We start from the raw sequence: 14,837 nt of genomic DNA on the forward strand, positions 1-14,837 counted from the left end.
AAGGATCATCGCCAATATTGCTAGAGGAATCAGCCCCATTCGTCACAGGAAAGTGTACGGGGAGGTATACTCTGCGTGCTTGCCTGTTGTTGGTTCGGGGGAGAGCAGGCCGTAGAAAGGAACCGTCGCCCCCTTCACTCCGTTAATTAAAAAAAAAAAAAATAATAATAATAATACAGAAAAATTCAAAATTAAAATAAAAACGGTTGGGTCTGAAACCAGACCCAAGTGACTCCTACAGACACCAAGCATGAACTGGAGATATCTCATCCAGCGAGAGGGTGTATACTTTTTTTCTGGTTTACATAGTGTCCTCCTAGTGGCAAGCAGCATAACACCCACTGTTTTTTTTGTCCCCCCACTGAGGCATAGAAGGAAAATACTTTACCAAACCATCAGGGCAGCGGCAACTGGAGGAGGTGCTCAATTTACATTTAAAAAAAATCCATCAAAAAGTCTTTAAGTTACATATAGAAAGAAACTTTAGAGAAAAAAAAATGAATTCTATAAACACCAGTTATGATGACATGACAAGTGGCAGTAATTATCTCACCTGTTCAATATCTGAAGTGGTCTGAAGCTGAAGCCCCCAAAATCTGTACTTCTGAGCAATAGGTGGCACTTGTAATTCCTCAGGAAGCTCAACAATGCTGGATGTAGCTATAACTTCTGAGTTTCCATAGTCAATATAAGTGACTGCACACTACAGAAATAAATATCATCAATAATTTCGCCATTGGACGGCATGTTCTAGTATTTACATATGGTATTGCTAAATACCTATTATAGGGGGCTAACTGTGCCCTGTGCGCAAACTATGAGCAAATGCAAGTGACTTATGGTGTGAATGTCTAAAATGTACCATAGGCACTTATGTCATTTGCTTACTTTAAAATTAGCACCCATCATGGAACTTCGGAAAGCTACCAAGTAGTTAAATTTAGATTTAGTAATATATGGTTATTTTTCAATGGATTTGTCACTTTCAAAAAAAATATTTTTAAAGGTGCTAAAGAGAATCAACGTCAAACATTTCTAGATCTCCCTTTACATATCTCTGCCTTTATTAAAGGAGAGAAACGTTGCACTAATAAAACTGGCACATAGCTCAAAATAATGGTCTGGGCAGCAGTATAGGGGTGATGAGTAATGGCAGACTGGGCATGCTGACATTGGGGAGACCATGACAGATGTCCTGCCAGGCATAGTGGACAAAACGTCAATGCCAACAGCCAGGAGACCATGACTAATTTGAAGCAAAACTCACACCAGGGTTTCTCAAGCTTAGTTACTACACGTTATTATTGACGTCACTAACCAATTTTATTTTGAGACCTTCTTTTAAATGTGACAGGTGATACTTCACCAGGTACTAAAAGGGGAAAGATACAAGTCACACGGCTCTTACCCGTGTCATATGAGCCCCAGGAAACCAGGCACCAACATCGCTGGAACTGCGCCCGGTGAGTATAGCTAGTTTTATGCTATAGGGGGAATATAGAAATTGCGAAGGGGTTGTCAATTGAGTAATGGATAACTCCTAAAAGGGATGATCCAGTAATATTCCACAGGATAGATTCCTTTTAGATTTGTGCGGGGCCCATCTGCAGAAATCCCACAATGTTTGCCAGAAAGAGCAACTCCACTTGAATGGATTAGCAGCGAACATGTTCAACCACCATTCCGTTCATTCTCTACAGGACTGCCGGATATAGCCGAGCCCTTCAATCAGTTATCACCATTAAAGAACTAATGGATCAGCGCTCGAGCAGGCCCACTGTCATCCATATGACAGGGAGGCAGCGACAGCAGGACAGAGGACCCCTGGTATGGTGGCCTAAATAGGAAAAATTATTGTCAAATGTAGGTTCAAAGATGGAGCATCACTTTCAGTAAAGTGAAAATGTTAGCAAAACATAAAATGTATCGGTAAATAGGTAGCTAGTGAGAAGAGATTGAGCATATGACAGCACATTACTTACTTGCTCATCACTAACCACGTGCAGTAGTTTACATCTGTACCAGCATTTATCTGCTGAAAACATACCACCATAAACCTGGAAAAGACATGCAAGACACTACATTATTTTATATACTGTACATTTCCAAAAATATCTACTGGTACAAAAAAAAAAAAAATATGCTGCCAGAGATTGGAAGGTCCCATCTCGGCACATTATCAGCTATCTATGGGAATCTGATGATCGCTGAAGGTTACAGGGGTCGGAATATTAGGGGCCCCAAACTGCACTGCTGAGTTGGAGCAGTAAGAGACAAGTTCTGACAGATCATCCTGGACGCAAATTAATTTTTTCACCTTTACAAAGTCTAACTTTGAAACTTTATGTAATTGAGGCTGCAAGCACGCTGAGAGCGGGACGATTTCCACCTCCACATGCTTGATTGTCCTCTCTTCCGTAACGTCAAATTTAGAGACATCAAGCACATGAAATGGCGCTAGGTGAGTAATAATGTGGACAGTCAATGCACTAGTCAGGTACTGGTGGACATAAAGCCTTGTATCTATAAAGAGTCAAAGTTGATTCTCAGCACTGGAAAAAAAAAAAAAAAAAAAAAAAAAACTTTGCAGCCAGGAAGATTGCTTTGAACTTGAACATTACCACCCTACCCAGCAATGCAAAGAATTTGGAGGCCTCAAACATCATTACAGGCTCCCTTTAAATGATTCTTCAAGAAAAAAATAAAAAAAAAAAAGTGAACAATTCTGGAGATATTCCTTAAAAATGTCTAAGCGTTGAATCTACAGCCCCATGTGCTTCCGTGGTAACAGAAAAAAAAAAACCTGAATCTTTTTAATCTACCTCTTAAGAACATATTTCTCGTTCGCCTTATTGGGGGACAGAGACCTTGGGTGTATGCTGCTGCCACTAGGAGGCTGACGCTATGCACAAAAAAAGATAGCTCCTCCTCCGCAGTGTACACCCCACCGACCGGCAGAGAATTCCCCAGTTTAGCTTAGTGTCAGTAGGAGGTGGACACGGGTCTTTTATTAGACCCATATCTACCTCGTCGTGCGTCGTTCCTTTTCAGGTTCTACGGAGGGATACAGAGTGAAAAGTCACATCTGTACTCCCACATGGAGTCTGCAAGTACGGGGTGTACTGCCACCCCGTATCCTTGCAGTTCTCCGCGGCAGGACCAGCCAGACGGACGCCGACACCAAGACGTGCCAGTGACTCCAGGGGTCCTTGTCGCCAGTCTCCCTCCCACTCGTCTACCAGAGCCTGTCAGTTGGATGAGACGCAAGACTTCTTCAGACAGGTAACGGATCGTGGATAGGTGAGTATTAGGCCCCGGCTTCATATATATTTACCTGCTGCCCATTCCCGACGGTCACCTCTTCAATGGTCACAGGGGTAGGCGCTGCGGTCGCTCGCAGTCGCCACAAGGCTATAGGCAGCTCAATGTTGCTGGGCATCCCCCCCCCTTCCCTCCCCCCTTTCTGGGTACAGGGAGCACAGGGTTTTTTCCCATTGGGAGCGACTTGCGACTGCGGCGTCCCACTTTTTCGGACCTCCGCGCCGACCCCCTGCTGACAGGCGGCCGCCGCAACTAATTTAGGCCCCGGCTTCAGTTCGGGCCTACCGCTGCGTCGCGGCCACGCCCCCCGCCCCTTTCTTCTAAGCGGGCTTCTCTCCCGCTCTTCCCAGGCCCTCCCACCGCCTGTCCTTCACCTGCCCAGCCTGCTATTGGCTAGAGGGCGGTGAATTTTAACCCTGCGAGGTGCTCCTCCCTCCCTCCTAAGGCGCGCTTTTTATCAGGACGGCGCCATTTTCCCAGCCTGTTAGCCGGGCACCAGCTCCTCACTGGACAGCATCTTCTCCAGCTGGTTTTTTCAGGAGGTCTGTCGGCCGGATTTCGCTCTGACCTGCATCCACTGACAGGTCGCAGAGCATCGCTTCTGGGGACACCGGACCGTGAGTAGCTCTGCACTGCAGACTGACCCTTCTCCGCCCTCTGTCCCCCCAACCTTCTGGCATTACCTCAGCTTTTCACTATGTCTAAGTCTGATCGTACCCGCTCTACCGCCCCCCCTGCACTTTAGTCAAGTACTTTGCATGTTCTTCGTGCAATCGCAAACTTCCCTCAGGCCAGTCCACTCCCCTCTGCCTGGATTGTAGCAATCCAATTCAGCCTGACGCCATCCAGGAGCCATCTGCGGCCCCAGGTGAGAGTGAGCCCCCCATGCCTGGCTGGGCCTCCTCGCTATCTCAATCAGTGGCAGACCTCACCAGGGTGTCTCAGTCCCTGGTGGCCGTTCTTGATAAGTTGCCCCTGGACTCTTCAGCAGGGCCAAGCAGGTCCCAAATTGTTCCATCTGAATCAGCCAGCGGTAGTCGCAAAAGACCCAGGCAAGATTCCCAGCCGGAATCCTCTCCTAGTCCCATCTCACCGCATAGCCCTTCTCACCAGTCTCCCTCTCGGGCCTCCTCTCCCGAGTCAGGGGAAGCGTTTTCGGACAGATCATCTGAGGGGATTTTAGAGCTGGATTCAGACCAGGATGCAAGCATGAAGGTCACAGTGCAGGACCTCATTGCTGCGATCCATCATACCTTCGATATTGCTGACTCCCCTGCAAAAACCTCAGATCAGGAGGTTTCATTCAGACGGGCAGAAACTCCCTCCAGGGTTTTTCCTTTCCATTCCCAGTTTGGGAAAATTTTTACCAAGGAAAGAGAGGATCCGACCAGACGCTTTCAAAGAGGAAAACGTCTCGGCATACTCTACCCATTTGCTAAGGAGCTCACGGACAACTGGTCGGCCTCTCCCTCGGTCGATCCGCCCGTGTCCAGGCTATCCAATAACACGGTTCTCCCGTTTTCCGGCGTGGCGTCCCTAAAGGATTCTAATGACAGGATTATAGAATCCCTGGCGAAGTCTGCCTTTGAAGCGGCTTCAGCGGCGGTGTGTCCAATCTTTGCTTCATCCTGGAGAGCAAAGACCATAGCCACGTGGGCAGACGACCTTCGGCAGGGCATCTTAGATAAGGCGCAACCGGAGCATTTGGCCAATCTCGCCAATCAGATCTCCCATGCTGGGGACTATCTTCTCTCCGCTTCCTTGGATGCTGCATCCTGTGCAGTTCAGGCGTCAAGCAACGTTATTGCAATTCGACGTACACTTTGGCTAAAGGCATGGCAAGCGGACTTGTCTTCTAAAAAGTCCCTCACTAACCTGCCTTTTCAGGGGGTGCGCCTCTTTGGGTCCCGATTGGACCAGATTATTAAGGACGCCACCGGAGGCACGAGTTCACTCCTCCCTCAGTCCAAGCCTCGCAGACCCCCACTAAGGCGTCAGTTTCGACCCTTTCGGACTTTCCGCCGTTTCAATACGGCGGACAACTCCTCCAGCCAACAGAGACCGCAGGCTCACCAGGAGAGAAGGAAAGTTTCCTTCAGACCCACTCCTTCCTGGCGACCCCACTCCTCCCAGGGCAGACCGTCCAGATCTAGATCTGGACGGTCTACTTCATCATGACTATCATCGGGCACGCGAAGGGCCTTTCCAATTGGGAGGTAGACTTCTTTCCTTCAGGGACGTTTGGCTGGCCGCCGTGGAGGACGCCCGGGTCAGGGAGGTCGTATCCTCAGGATACAAGATAGAGTTCGTCTCTCTCCCACGGGATCGTTTCTTCGAATCCCGGCCTCCAAAGGATCCAGCCTTGATCCCGGGGTTCTCTACAGCTATCGCCGCTCTCCTCAGTTCCGGGGTGATTGTGCCCGTTCCCGAATCGGAGCGCTTCACGGGGTTCTACTCAAACCTGTTTGTAGTGCCGAAAAAAGACGGCGCAGTTCAACCCATCTTGGATCTCAAGCTGCTCAACAAGAGGGTCCGCCTTCGCCACTTCCGCATGGAGTCGCTTCGCTCGGTCATCGCCTCCATGGAGGAGCAGGAATTCATGTGCTCAATAGACATCCAAGATGCCCATTTACATGTTCCAATTTTCTCCAGACATCAGAAGTTCCTGCGCTTTGCGATTCGACAGCACCACTACCAGTTTGTCGCACTGCCCTTCGGTCTTGCCACCGCTCCCAGAGTCTTCACGAAGATCATGGCTGCGTTGATGGCTTTGTTGAGAGTCAGAGGCCTCGTTCTTTTCCCGTACCTAGACGATATTCTGATCAAGGCTCCCTCATTCCAACAGGCTCACCAAAGTTTGTCAATCGTCCTGGATACTCTTTCCAATTTCGGGTGGATCGTCAACAGGAAAAAGTCCTGTCTGGTTCCTACCCAACGCCTGGTCTTTCTAGGTCTTCTGTTCGACACTCGTCGGTCAAGATTCTCTCTCTGCAGCAGGAAGTACGATCGCTGCAGACCTCGCGATTCCCATCCCTCCGTACAGCCATGAGGGTCCTGGGAAAGATGGTCGCGGCGATAGAGGCAGTTCCCTTTGCCCAATTTCACGCCAGGCCTCTCCAGCAGGCCATTCTGTCGAAATGGAACAGGTCGCCTCGGTCCCTGGATCACCCTGTCCATCTTTCTTACCGGATCAAGCGGTCTCTCAACTGGTGGTTGTCGTCACCTCTCATTCTATCGGGTCGATCCTTCCTTCCCACTGGCAGATAGTAACCACAGATGCCAGTCTCCTCGGTTGGGGTGCTGTGTTCCGCTACCACACTGTCCAGGGTCGATGGTCGGATCGGGAATCAGCGCTACCGATCAACGCTCTGGAGATTCGAGCGATCCATCTTGCTCTGGTCCACTGGGAAAGGCTCCTCAAGGGACTGCCGGTACGGATTCAGACAGACAACGCCACAGCGGTGGCATATGTCAACCGCCAAGGGGGAACACGGAGTGTTTCAGCCCTGGCGGAGGTGTCCAAGATTCTTCGTTGGGCGGAGATTTCCGTCCCGACAATTTCCGCGGTTCACATTCCCGGCGTAGACAACTGGGCCGCCGATTTTCTCAGCCGCGAGGGTCTCGCAGCGGGAGAATGGTCCCTACATCCGGAAGTGTTTCATCTGCTCTGCCTTCGGTGGGGAACCCCGGATGTAGACCTCATGGCGTCTCGCCTCAACAGGAAAGTCCCACAATTCGTGTCCAGGTCTCGGGACCCTCTGGCAGTGGGCGCCGACGCCCAGGCCGTTCCTTGGTCCCAGTTCGAACTTCCCTACCTGTTCCCTCCTCTGCCTCTTCTTCCCAAGCTGTTGAAGAAGATCAAGGCAGAAGGACTTCCGGTCATTCTCATCGCCCCGAATTGGCCCAGAAGGTCTTGGTTCGCGGACATTGTCAACCTTCTCGCGGACGCCCCCTGGAAGCTTCCAGACAGAACAGGTCTGCTGTCTCAGGGTCCGATTTGCCACCCCAATTCTCGGCCGCTCAATTTAACGGCGTGGCTGTTGAGACCGAGGTTCTGAAACGAGCAGGATTTTCCGACCAAGTAATTCAGACCATGATCCGAGCCAGAAAGCCATCATCTTCCAAGATTTACTACCGTACTTGGAAGGCCTATTTCACTTGGTGTGAGACCAATGACGTCGCGCCCATGTCCTTTTCGCTCCCTTCAGTCCTAGCGTTTCTTCAGGCAGGATTGGATGCGGGGCTTGCCCTCAGTTCCCTGAAGGGTCAAGTTTCGGCGCTGTCCATTCTGTTTCAGAAAACGTTGGCTTCCCGTCCTCAGGTTAAGATCTTTCTTCAGGGCGTGGCTCACACGGTCCCGCCGTACCGGGCGCCCGTGGATCCATGGGATCTTAATCTGGTTCTTGAGGTTCTGCAAGGTCCGCCCTTTGAACCCCTCAGGGATATTTCCCTTTCTCTCCTTTCTTGGAAGGTAGCCTTTCTGGTGGCCATCACCTCCGTCCGGCGCGTGTCGGAATTGGCAGCTCTTTCGTGCCGCTCTCCCTTTCTGGTTCTCCACCAGGATAAGGTAGTTCTGCGGCCTCCGCCCTCGTTCCTTCCGAAGGTGGTGTCCTCGTTTCACCTCAACGAGGATATCGTGCTCCCGTCCTTTTGTCCGAATCCAACTCATCCCCGAGAGCGGTCCTTGAACAAGCTGGACCTGGTTAGGGCGGTAAGAGTCTGTCTAGGACGACTTCCTTGCGAAAGACAGAGTCTCTTTTCATTATCCCTGATGGAGCGCGGAAAGGTCACCCGGCGTCAAAAGCCACCATTGCTCGCTGGATCAGATCGGCTATCCCGGAAGCCTACCGTGTTAAGCGTCGCTGAGCCCCTCCGGGTATCAGGGCCCACTCTACTCGAGCAGTGGGTGCCTCCTGGGCGGTGCGCCACAGAGCTTCCGCACTGCGGCTTTGCAAAGCTGCAACATGGTCATCGGTTCACACGTTTGTGAAATTCTACAGAGTCCACACCTACGCTTCGGCGGACGCCAGCCTAGGTAGACGGATTCTGCAGGCCGCGGTGGTGAGTCCGCTGGCCTGATGGAAGTTTGTTTTTCCCACCCCAGGGACTGCTTTGGGACGTCCCAAGGTCTCTGTGTCCCCCAATAAGGCGAACGAGAAAACAGGATTTTTGGGTTGCTTACCGTAAAATCTGTTTCTCGGAGCCTTCATTGGGGGACACAGCACCCTCCCATGTTTTACAGCTCCTGTTCTTACTTTGGTTGAATGGTTACAGTTGAGTTGTTTATGTTGTCAACCTATTCTGTCTCCTACTGCTTTCTCACTAACTGAGGAATTCTCTGCCGGTCGGTGGGGTGTACACTGCGGAGGAGGAGCTATCTCTTTTTGTGCATAGTGTCAGCCTCCTAGTGGCAGCAGCATACACCCAAGGTCTCTGTGTCCCCCAATGAAGGCTCCGAGAAACAGATTTTACGGTAAGCAACCCAAAAATCCTGTTATTCAGCAGGTACCATCAACTGAAAAGATAGAAGAGAATACAGAAAGATCAGGGATCAGACTTCATAGGGTTTGTTTGTAGTCTGTTACCATGGAGACATGGTAACTAAATTATTCCAATATCTCTTCCCCGGTAAGACTTGTCTTCTGTATTTTAAAGGGAATCTGTCACCCCTTTTTTGAGATACCATATAATGATATTATTCTGACTCATGGATATGTAGAACGTATGGTGCCTGGATAGACCTCTCTTTCTGGGCCCCTTCCGTATCGACCTGTACTCACGTTCATACCGATTAATCAGACAGCTTAACTCAGCCACGATCTCATGTAAGAAGACTCCAGGAAAAGAGGAATGCTTTAACTGAAATTCTTGTATTATGATGAAAGCAGCAGGTAAAAAGGAATATTCTTCAGAGGACATGTAAGAAGATGCATACAGATGGAGGGACGATCACAAAATGGAGAATAAGGGAGGGAACAAACATCACAGGACTACAGGGAGAGAGTTGGGGCAAAAGACAGGGAAAGGCAAACTTCTGCCTAGCAACAGATGATGCAACACAAACAATGCAAATATTAAATGATTTCCCAAGTCGTGGGACATGACACTCCCCGTCTGAAATCCTTGGATTTCACGATGTCCGTAATTCTTCGAAGTCGTTCGAACCAGAAAAACAAGAGAAAAGAGAAAAACATGTATGCAATAATAAACATTTTTAAAGTCCAACTCGTTGTTGTTGACCCGTAGATCACACCGGAAGATAAGTCCAAGTCTATTAACCCATCTTCGGATTGGGGAAGCCGCAAACATGCCAACTCTTCCACCAACCCAGCAATCCAATGGCAATGTTCAAAGTTCAATCCAATGGAAAATGTCAATGCTCAATAAAACTGGGGAATGAGTAGGAATGCTCCCCGCCGTGAGCAACGTCCAGGAGCAATGTTCAGTACATGTGACGTCCTCCTTTGGCAGTAGCAGCACGAGATCGGTGACCAGACGGAGGAAGGTTTGGGTAGAGCCCCCTTTTGTCACCTTAACTTCTGTCTTACGAGTCTTTCCGTCCTCGCTGGGCATGACCTTGGTGATAAGACCCATTGGCCAGTCGTTACGATGAGCCTCTGTCTTTTAAGAGAACAAGGTCTCCTTCTTGGAGATTGGGACTGGGTGTCTGCCATTTGTGACGGTTTTGAAGCAGGTGCAAGTATTCGGTCTTCCAACGGTGCCAAAACATGTTAGCTATGTGTTGTACTTGCTTCTACTGACGTTTGTAAATGTCCTTGTTATCGAAATTCCCGGGGGGAACTGTAGCAGCTCCAATCTTCTGTGTAAGAAGTGTAGCTGGGGTAAGGATAATTGGAGAATAACAACGTGGGACTTGGAGTTGCTCTAAGAACTTCAAGGACTTCTTCCATGTCTCCCACCTTTGCTGTTTCTGAGTCGGAAGAGGGGTGTCCCAATCAGTGTTCTCGGCAGTGAGCTGTCTTAACAGTATCTTGCCTTGAATAGTGATGGATGCTACAAACCCGAGAGGATCGTAGATGCTGTTTATGACAGATAGGACTCCTCGTTTGGTAAAGGGTTTGTCACAGGGCGACACTTGGAAGGTGAAGGTGTCCTGTTTGATATCCCACAGTAGACCAAGGCTGCGCTGTGTGGGAGGAACATCAGAACCTAAGTTGAGGTCCTTTAGGTTCGTGGCATGGTCCTCAGATGGAAACGCGCTCATTACTTCTTGACTGTTAGAGATGATCTTGTGGAGTCTGAGGTTTGATGTGGATAGCATTTCCTGTGTCCTGGAGAGTAGGTCAATTGCCTCTTCACTTGTGGGCAAGGACTTGAGCCCGTCGTCTACGTAGAAGTTCTTCTCTACGAATTGACGAGCATCGGATCCGTACTCTCTCTCACCTTCCTGGGCTGTCCGTCTCAGTCCGTAGATCGCCACAGCAGGTGAAGGACTGTTGCCGAAGACATGGACCTTCATCCGGTAGTCTATGACTTGATTGTTGACATTGTTGTCTTTGTGCCATAGGAACCTAAGATAGTTTCTGCTGTCTTCCTTCATGATGAAGTAATGAAACATCTGCTGGATGTCGGCCATTATAGCAACAGGTTCTTGTCTGAAGCGGATCAATACTCCAAGGAGGCTGTTGTTCAGGTTGGGTCCAGTTAGTAGCAGGTTGTTGAGAGAGAGGCCTTCATACTGAGCACTGGAGTCAAACACCACTCTGATCTGGTTAGGCTTGCGAGGGTGATAGACGCCAAAGGATGGAAGGTACCAACATTCTTCTCCTCCCTTCAGTGGTGGCGCAGGTTCAGCATGATCTTTGTCAAAGATGTTCTGCATAAAGTCAATGAAATGCTTCTCCATCTCTGGTTTCCTCTTTAGGGTACGTTTTAAGGATGAGAACCTTGCAGTTGCTTGCTGCAGGTTGTTTGGCAACCTCGCTCTTGGGAAACGAAAGGGTAAAGGAGCTACCCAACTGTTGGAGTCATCTTGAACAAATTCTTTGTCCATAACCTTTATGAATTCTTTATCTTCCCTTGTGGGTGCTAACTTGTTGTCTTCACTTGTGGAATCGAACACTGTTGACCCGAGGTTTTCGTCCCAGGGATGGAGCATGTTCATGTTGTTGAAGGATTCCTGTTGCCTCTTGGTGTTGCTCACTTTCTCTTTCACCCAGTAATGATGTGGGCATGGCTGAAAATGAGTGCTGCGACCATTTGGCAAGATGTGTTTTGTAAGAGGAGATGTTATTAGGTCTCTTCATCTTGTGTATGCAAACATCGCCTATAATTACCCAGCCTAGATCAAAGCGTTGGGCAAATGGTGCGTCGTGTGGTCCGTTAATTTGCTGACGTACCTTGTGCAGCCGGAGAATGTCTCTGCCAAGCAAAATCAGGATATCTGCGCTGTTGTTGAGGGCTGGTATCTTGTTTGCTATCCCCTTGAGATGTGGGTGATGAAGAGCAGCCTCTGGTGTTGGGATCTCTTCTCGATTGGATGGAATCTGGTTGCACTCGACAAGTGTAGGTAAGGGTATCTCTACGGTGTTGTCGAGGGATGTCGCCATAAGACCACTGGCCCTTCTCCCAGAGACCTCTGTAACACCGCTGCAGGTACTTAAGGTGTAAGGGTAAGCATTTCCCTTTAAGTTAAACATATCAAAGAGTTCTGACCTTGCAAGTGATCGGTTGCTCTGATCATCCAAGAGGACGTACACCTTCACGGCTTTCTCTGGGTGACCGTTGGGATATACGTTCACCAGACAAATCTTCGCACAGGACTTGTCCCAGAGACCTTCTCCGCAGACTTCTGTGCATGAAGAAGATATTGTGGTATGACTTGCAGTTTGAGCTGCGTCCTCCCCGCCATGGCTCGTGGTGGGGGAAGGAGTACGTGTAGAGTCAGGACGGTATGGGTGGAGTGCTTGTACGTGATCCTCAGTCACATTCCATACACTTAATTGTAGTTTTACAGTCTTTAGCAAGGTGTTCAGTAGAAGCACAACATCTGTAGCATTCCCCGAACTTCTTTAGAAGTTCCTTGCGTTCTTGGAGCGGTTTCTTCCTGAAGCCGATGCACTTTTTTAAGGGATGTGGCTTCTTGTGGATGGGACACTCACGATTTGGGTTCTCTATCTTTTCACCCTTGTTGCTCTTGCCTGGGGCTGATGTTGGTAAGGGAAGAATATCCGTCTTCTTCACTGACACTGGACCCCTGCGGTTTCTGTCATTCGAGCGTGTGCTCACGTATTTAGAAGGAGGTGAAGCTGGGCCACTGGATTCTCCGTAGGAAAAGCTTGGGTCGTTCTTACGCTCTGCAATGTCTTTTATAAACTCACAGAAGTAGGAGAACGGAGGAAATGACACTTGATGGTCTTTTTTGTATTTTGACCCTTTTGTAGTCCACTTCTCTTGTACATTGTATGGTAGCTTGGAGATAATGGGGTTTACTCCACGAGCAGTGTCCAGGTAGCTGAGGCCAGGTAGGTGGGTGTCTGCCTTGGCCAGCTGGAGCTCTAACAGCAGGTCACTGAGCTCTAGGAACTTTGAACTGTCCTTGCTGGATATCTTTGGAAAACTCTGTAGTCGCTTGAACAGTGCATCCTCAATGGCTTCTGGACTGCCAAAGTTTCTCTCTAGTCTTTCCCATGCAGCCATGAGACCAGCCGTTGGATTACTGATATGTACAGACCTGAGTCTCTTGACACGCTCTGTGGATTGTGGTCCTAACCATCTGATCAGCAGGTCCAGCTCTTCCGCAGCAGTGATGCCGAGGTCACTAGTTACGGTTCTAAAGGCACTTTTCCAACCTCTGTAATTTTCAGGTTGGTCGTCGAACCTTGTGAGACCGGTTTTAGTAAGTTCACGACGAATCATGTACCTTGCGAAGTCGGACATGTCTGTTCTTTCTGACTTAGGATGCACAATTGTAGGCTGAGCGGTGTTGTACATAGGGGTGGAGACGTCTTGGCCTTGAAACATGGGGAAGTATGGAGTGGCATATGCATTTAGTCCAGCAACTGGTTTAGTGGGTATAGTTTCTGCTACCTGCGGAGGTGGCACTGTGTGGTTGTCGAGGGTATAATGACCTGCCGGCATATTGGGTTGCATGTAGGTATTAGCCTGTGGAGTTTGGTGAGATGCAGGGTTTTGGCGCATACTGGAATATGAAGGAAGTTCAAGTTTGGGAGCATTGTACTGACCTTGAATGCAGGATTCTGTAAGTGGATCGGCATCCTGGTGCTCTGGAGAAGCGTCAACACCATCAGGAGTGTTAGTGATGATCTGCGGTTCACCATCTTAGCTTAGCACGTAGTCTCTTGTGCGTTCGATAGGGTCTTCTGCCTCCATTTCACACAAACTGACGCTGTCTCTTTGACTCCCACTGATAGCCTGCTCGAGTACCTTTAATTCTGCCATGGCTGTTGCATGCTCACATTCCTTCTCTAGAGCTTCCATGCGTGCCGCTTCAGCATCCATTTCTGCTCTCTTTTGTGCAGCAGCTGCATCCATTTCTGCTCTCTTTTGTGCAAAGGCAGCTTGTACCTTAGTAGTTTCAGCCTTAGCACGTGCTCTTATAAGCTGCTCACTAAGAGTAGAATATTTTGATGAACTTGACCTAGATGAACGTTTTGAGTGCTTACACGATTTGGATGTGCGAGTTGATGCATCTGGTGTTCGTGCGATTCTAGCCTCTATCTTGGCTTTAATGTCACGTACAGTGCAGTCTCTTTCAGAATTAAGCTGCTGGAAACCTTGCAATTCGTTTAAAGTCTCTGGGAGATTCAGTTTCTTCAGGAGAATAATATATTGGTCACTCTTCTCCATATACATTTGGTATGCTGTGCATAATTGTTCTAGGACTCCCTCTGGTGGTAACTCATGAGAAGCAGGCCTTGATGCAGTGTCTATATGACTCAGCACTTTCTTCCATACTGAAGACACATCACTATATAATTCACATTTTGCAGTCTCTAAATTCTCCATGACTTTCCATGTGGGTTTGACTGTACGTTTTCCCCTTTCGCTAGATAGTGGATGGGGGTCTGGGTCTCTTTCCTGTGCTTGTAAGTCTGGTAGGGACATTGTATTCCTTGCTTCAGACATGATTAGATTGCAGGCAGGAAGAGTTGATGATGGGGGTTATACTTCCCACTGTTCAGCAACAGGAAATACACAGACTCTGCACAGAGTTGATACTTTGTATCTAATGCTGGAGCAGCTGCAGGGTCCTGTGTAATGATGGGAGTTATATTCCTCTCTGTTCAGCTGCAGTGTGTGGCTTCTATGCACGCTGGGGTCTGGCTGGAACTGGGTTACAGTCTATCTGGAAAATGTCCTTTTCCACTGAGATTCAGCACAGACCTTGAGTTACTGTCTCTGAAGGCAGGTTATTCCTTTTTACTTTTCTGACTCATGGATATGTAGAACGTATGGTGCCTGGATAGACCTCTCTTTCTGGGCCCCTTCCGTATCGACCTGTACTCACGTTCATACCGATTAATCAGACAGCT

At 48.9% G+C, this 14,837-nt stretch overlaps 1 protein-coding gene across 3 annotated transcripts in view; it reads right to left on the minus strand.

Annotated features, from left to right (window-relative positions):
• The window catches only part of STK31 (serine/threonine kinase 31), a 171,717-nt gene that overhangs the window by 140,223 nt on the left and 16,657 nt on the right, over nt 1-14,837 (minus strand). For all 3 annotated transcript variants that reach the window (XM_073581407.1, XM_073581406.1, XM_073581405.1), the window contains exons 5-6: nt 1,983-2,057; nt 554-703 (exon numbers count right to left, since the gene is read on the minus strand). In XM_073581407.1, coding sequence (XP_073437508.1) covers nt 554-703; nt 1,983-2,057 — 225 coding nt within the window. The remainder of the gene's footprint in view (nt 1-553; nt 704-1,982; nt 2,058-14,837) is intronic.

The sequence above is a fragment of the Dendrobates tinctorius genome, unplaced genomic scaffold (genome assembly GCF_039654945.1).
Source record: "Dendrobates tinctorius isolate UK_male_01 unplaced genomic scaffold, ASM3965494v1 ptg000070l, whole genome shotgun sequence".
NCBI lineage: Eukaryota > Metazoa > Chordata > Amphibia > Anura > Dendrobatidae > Dendrobates > Dendrobates tinctorius.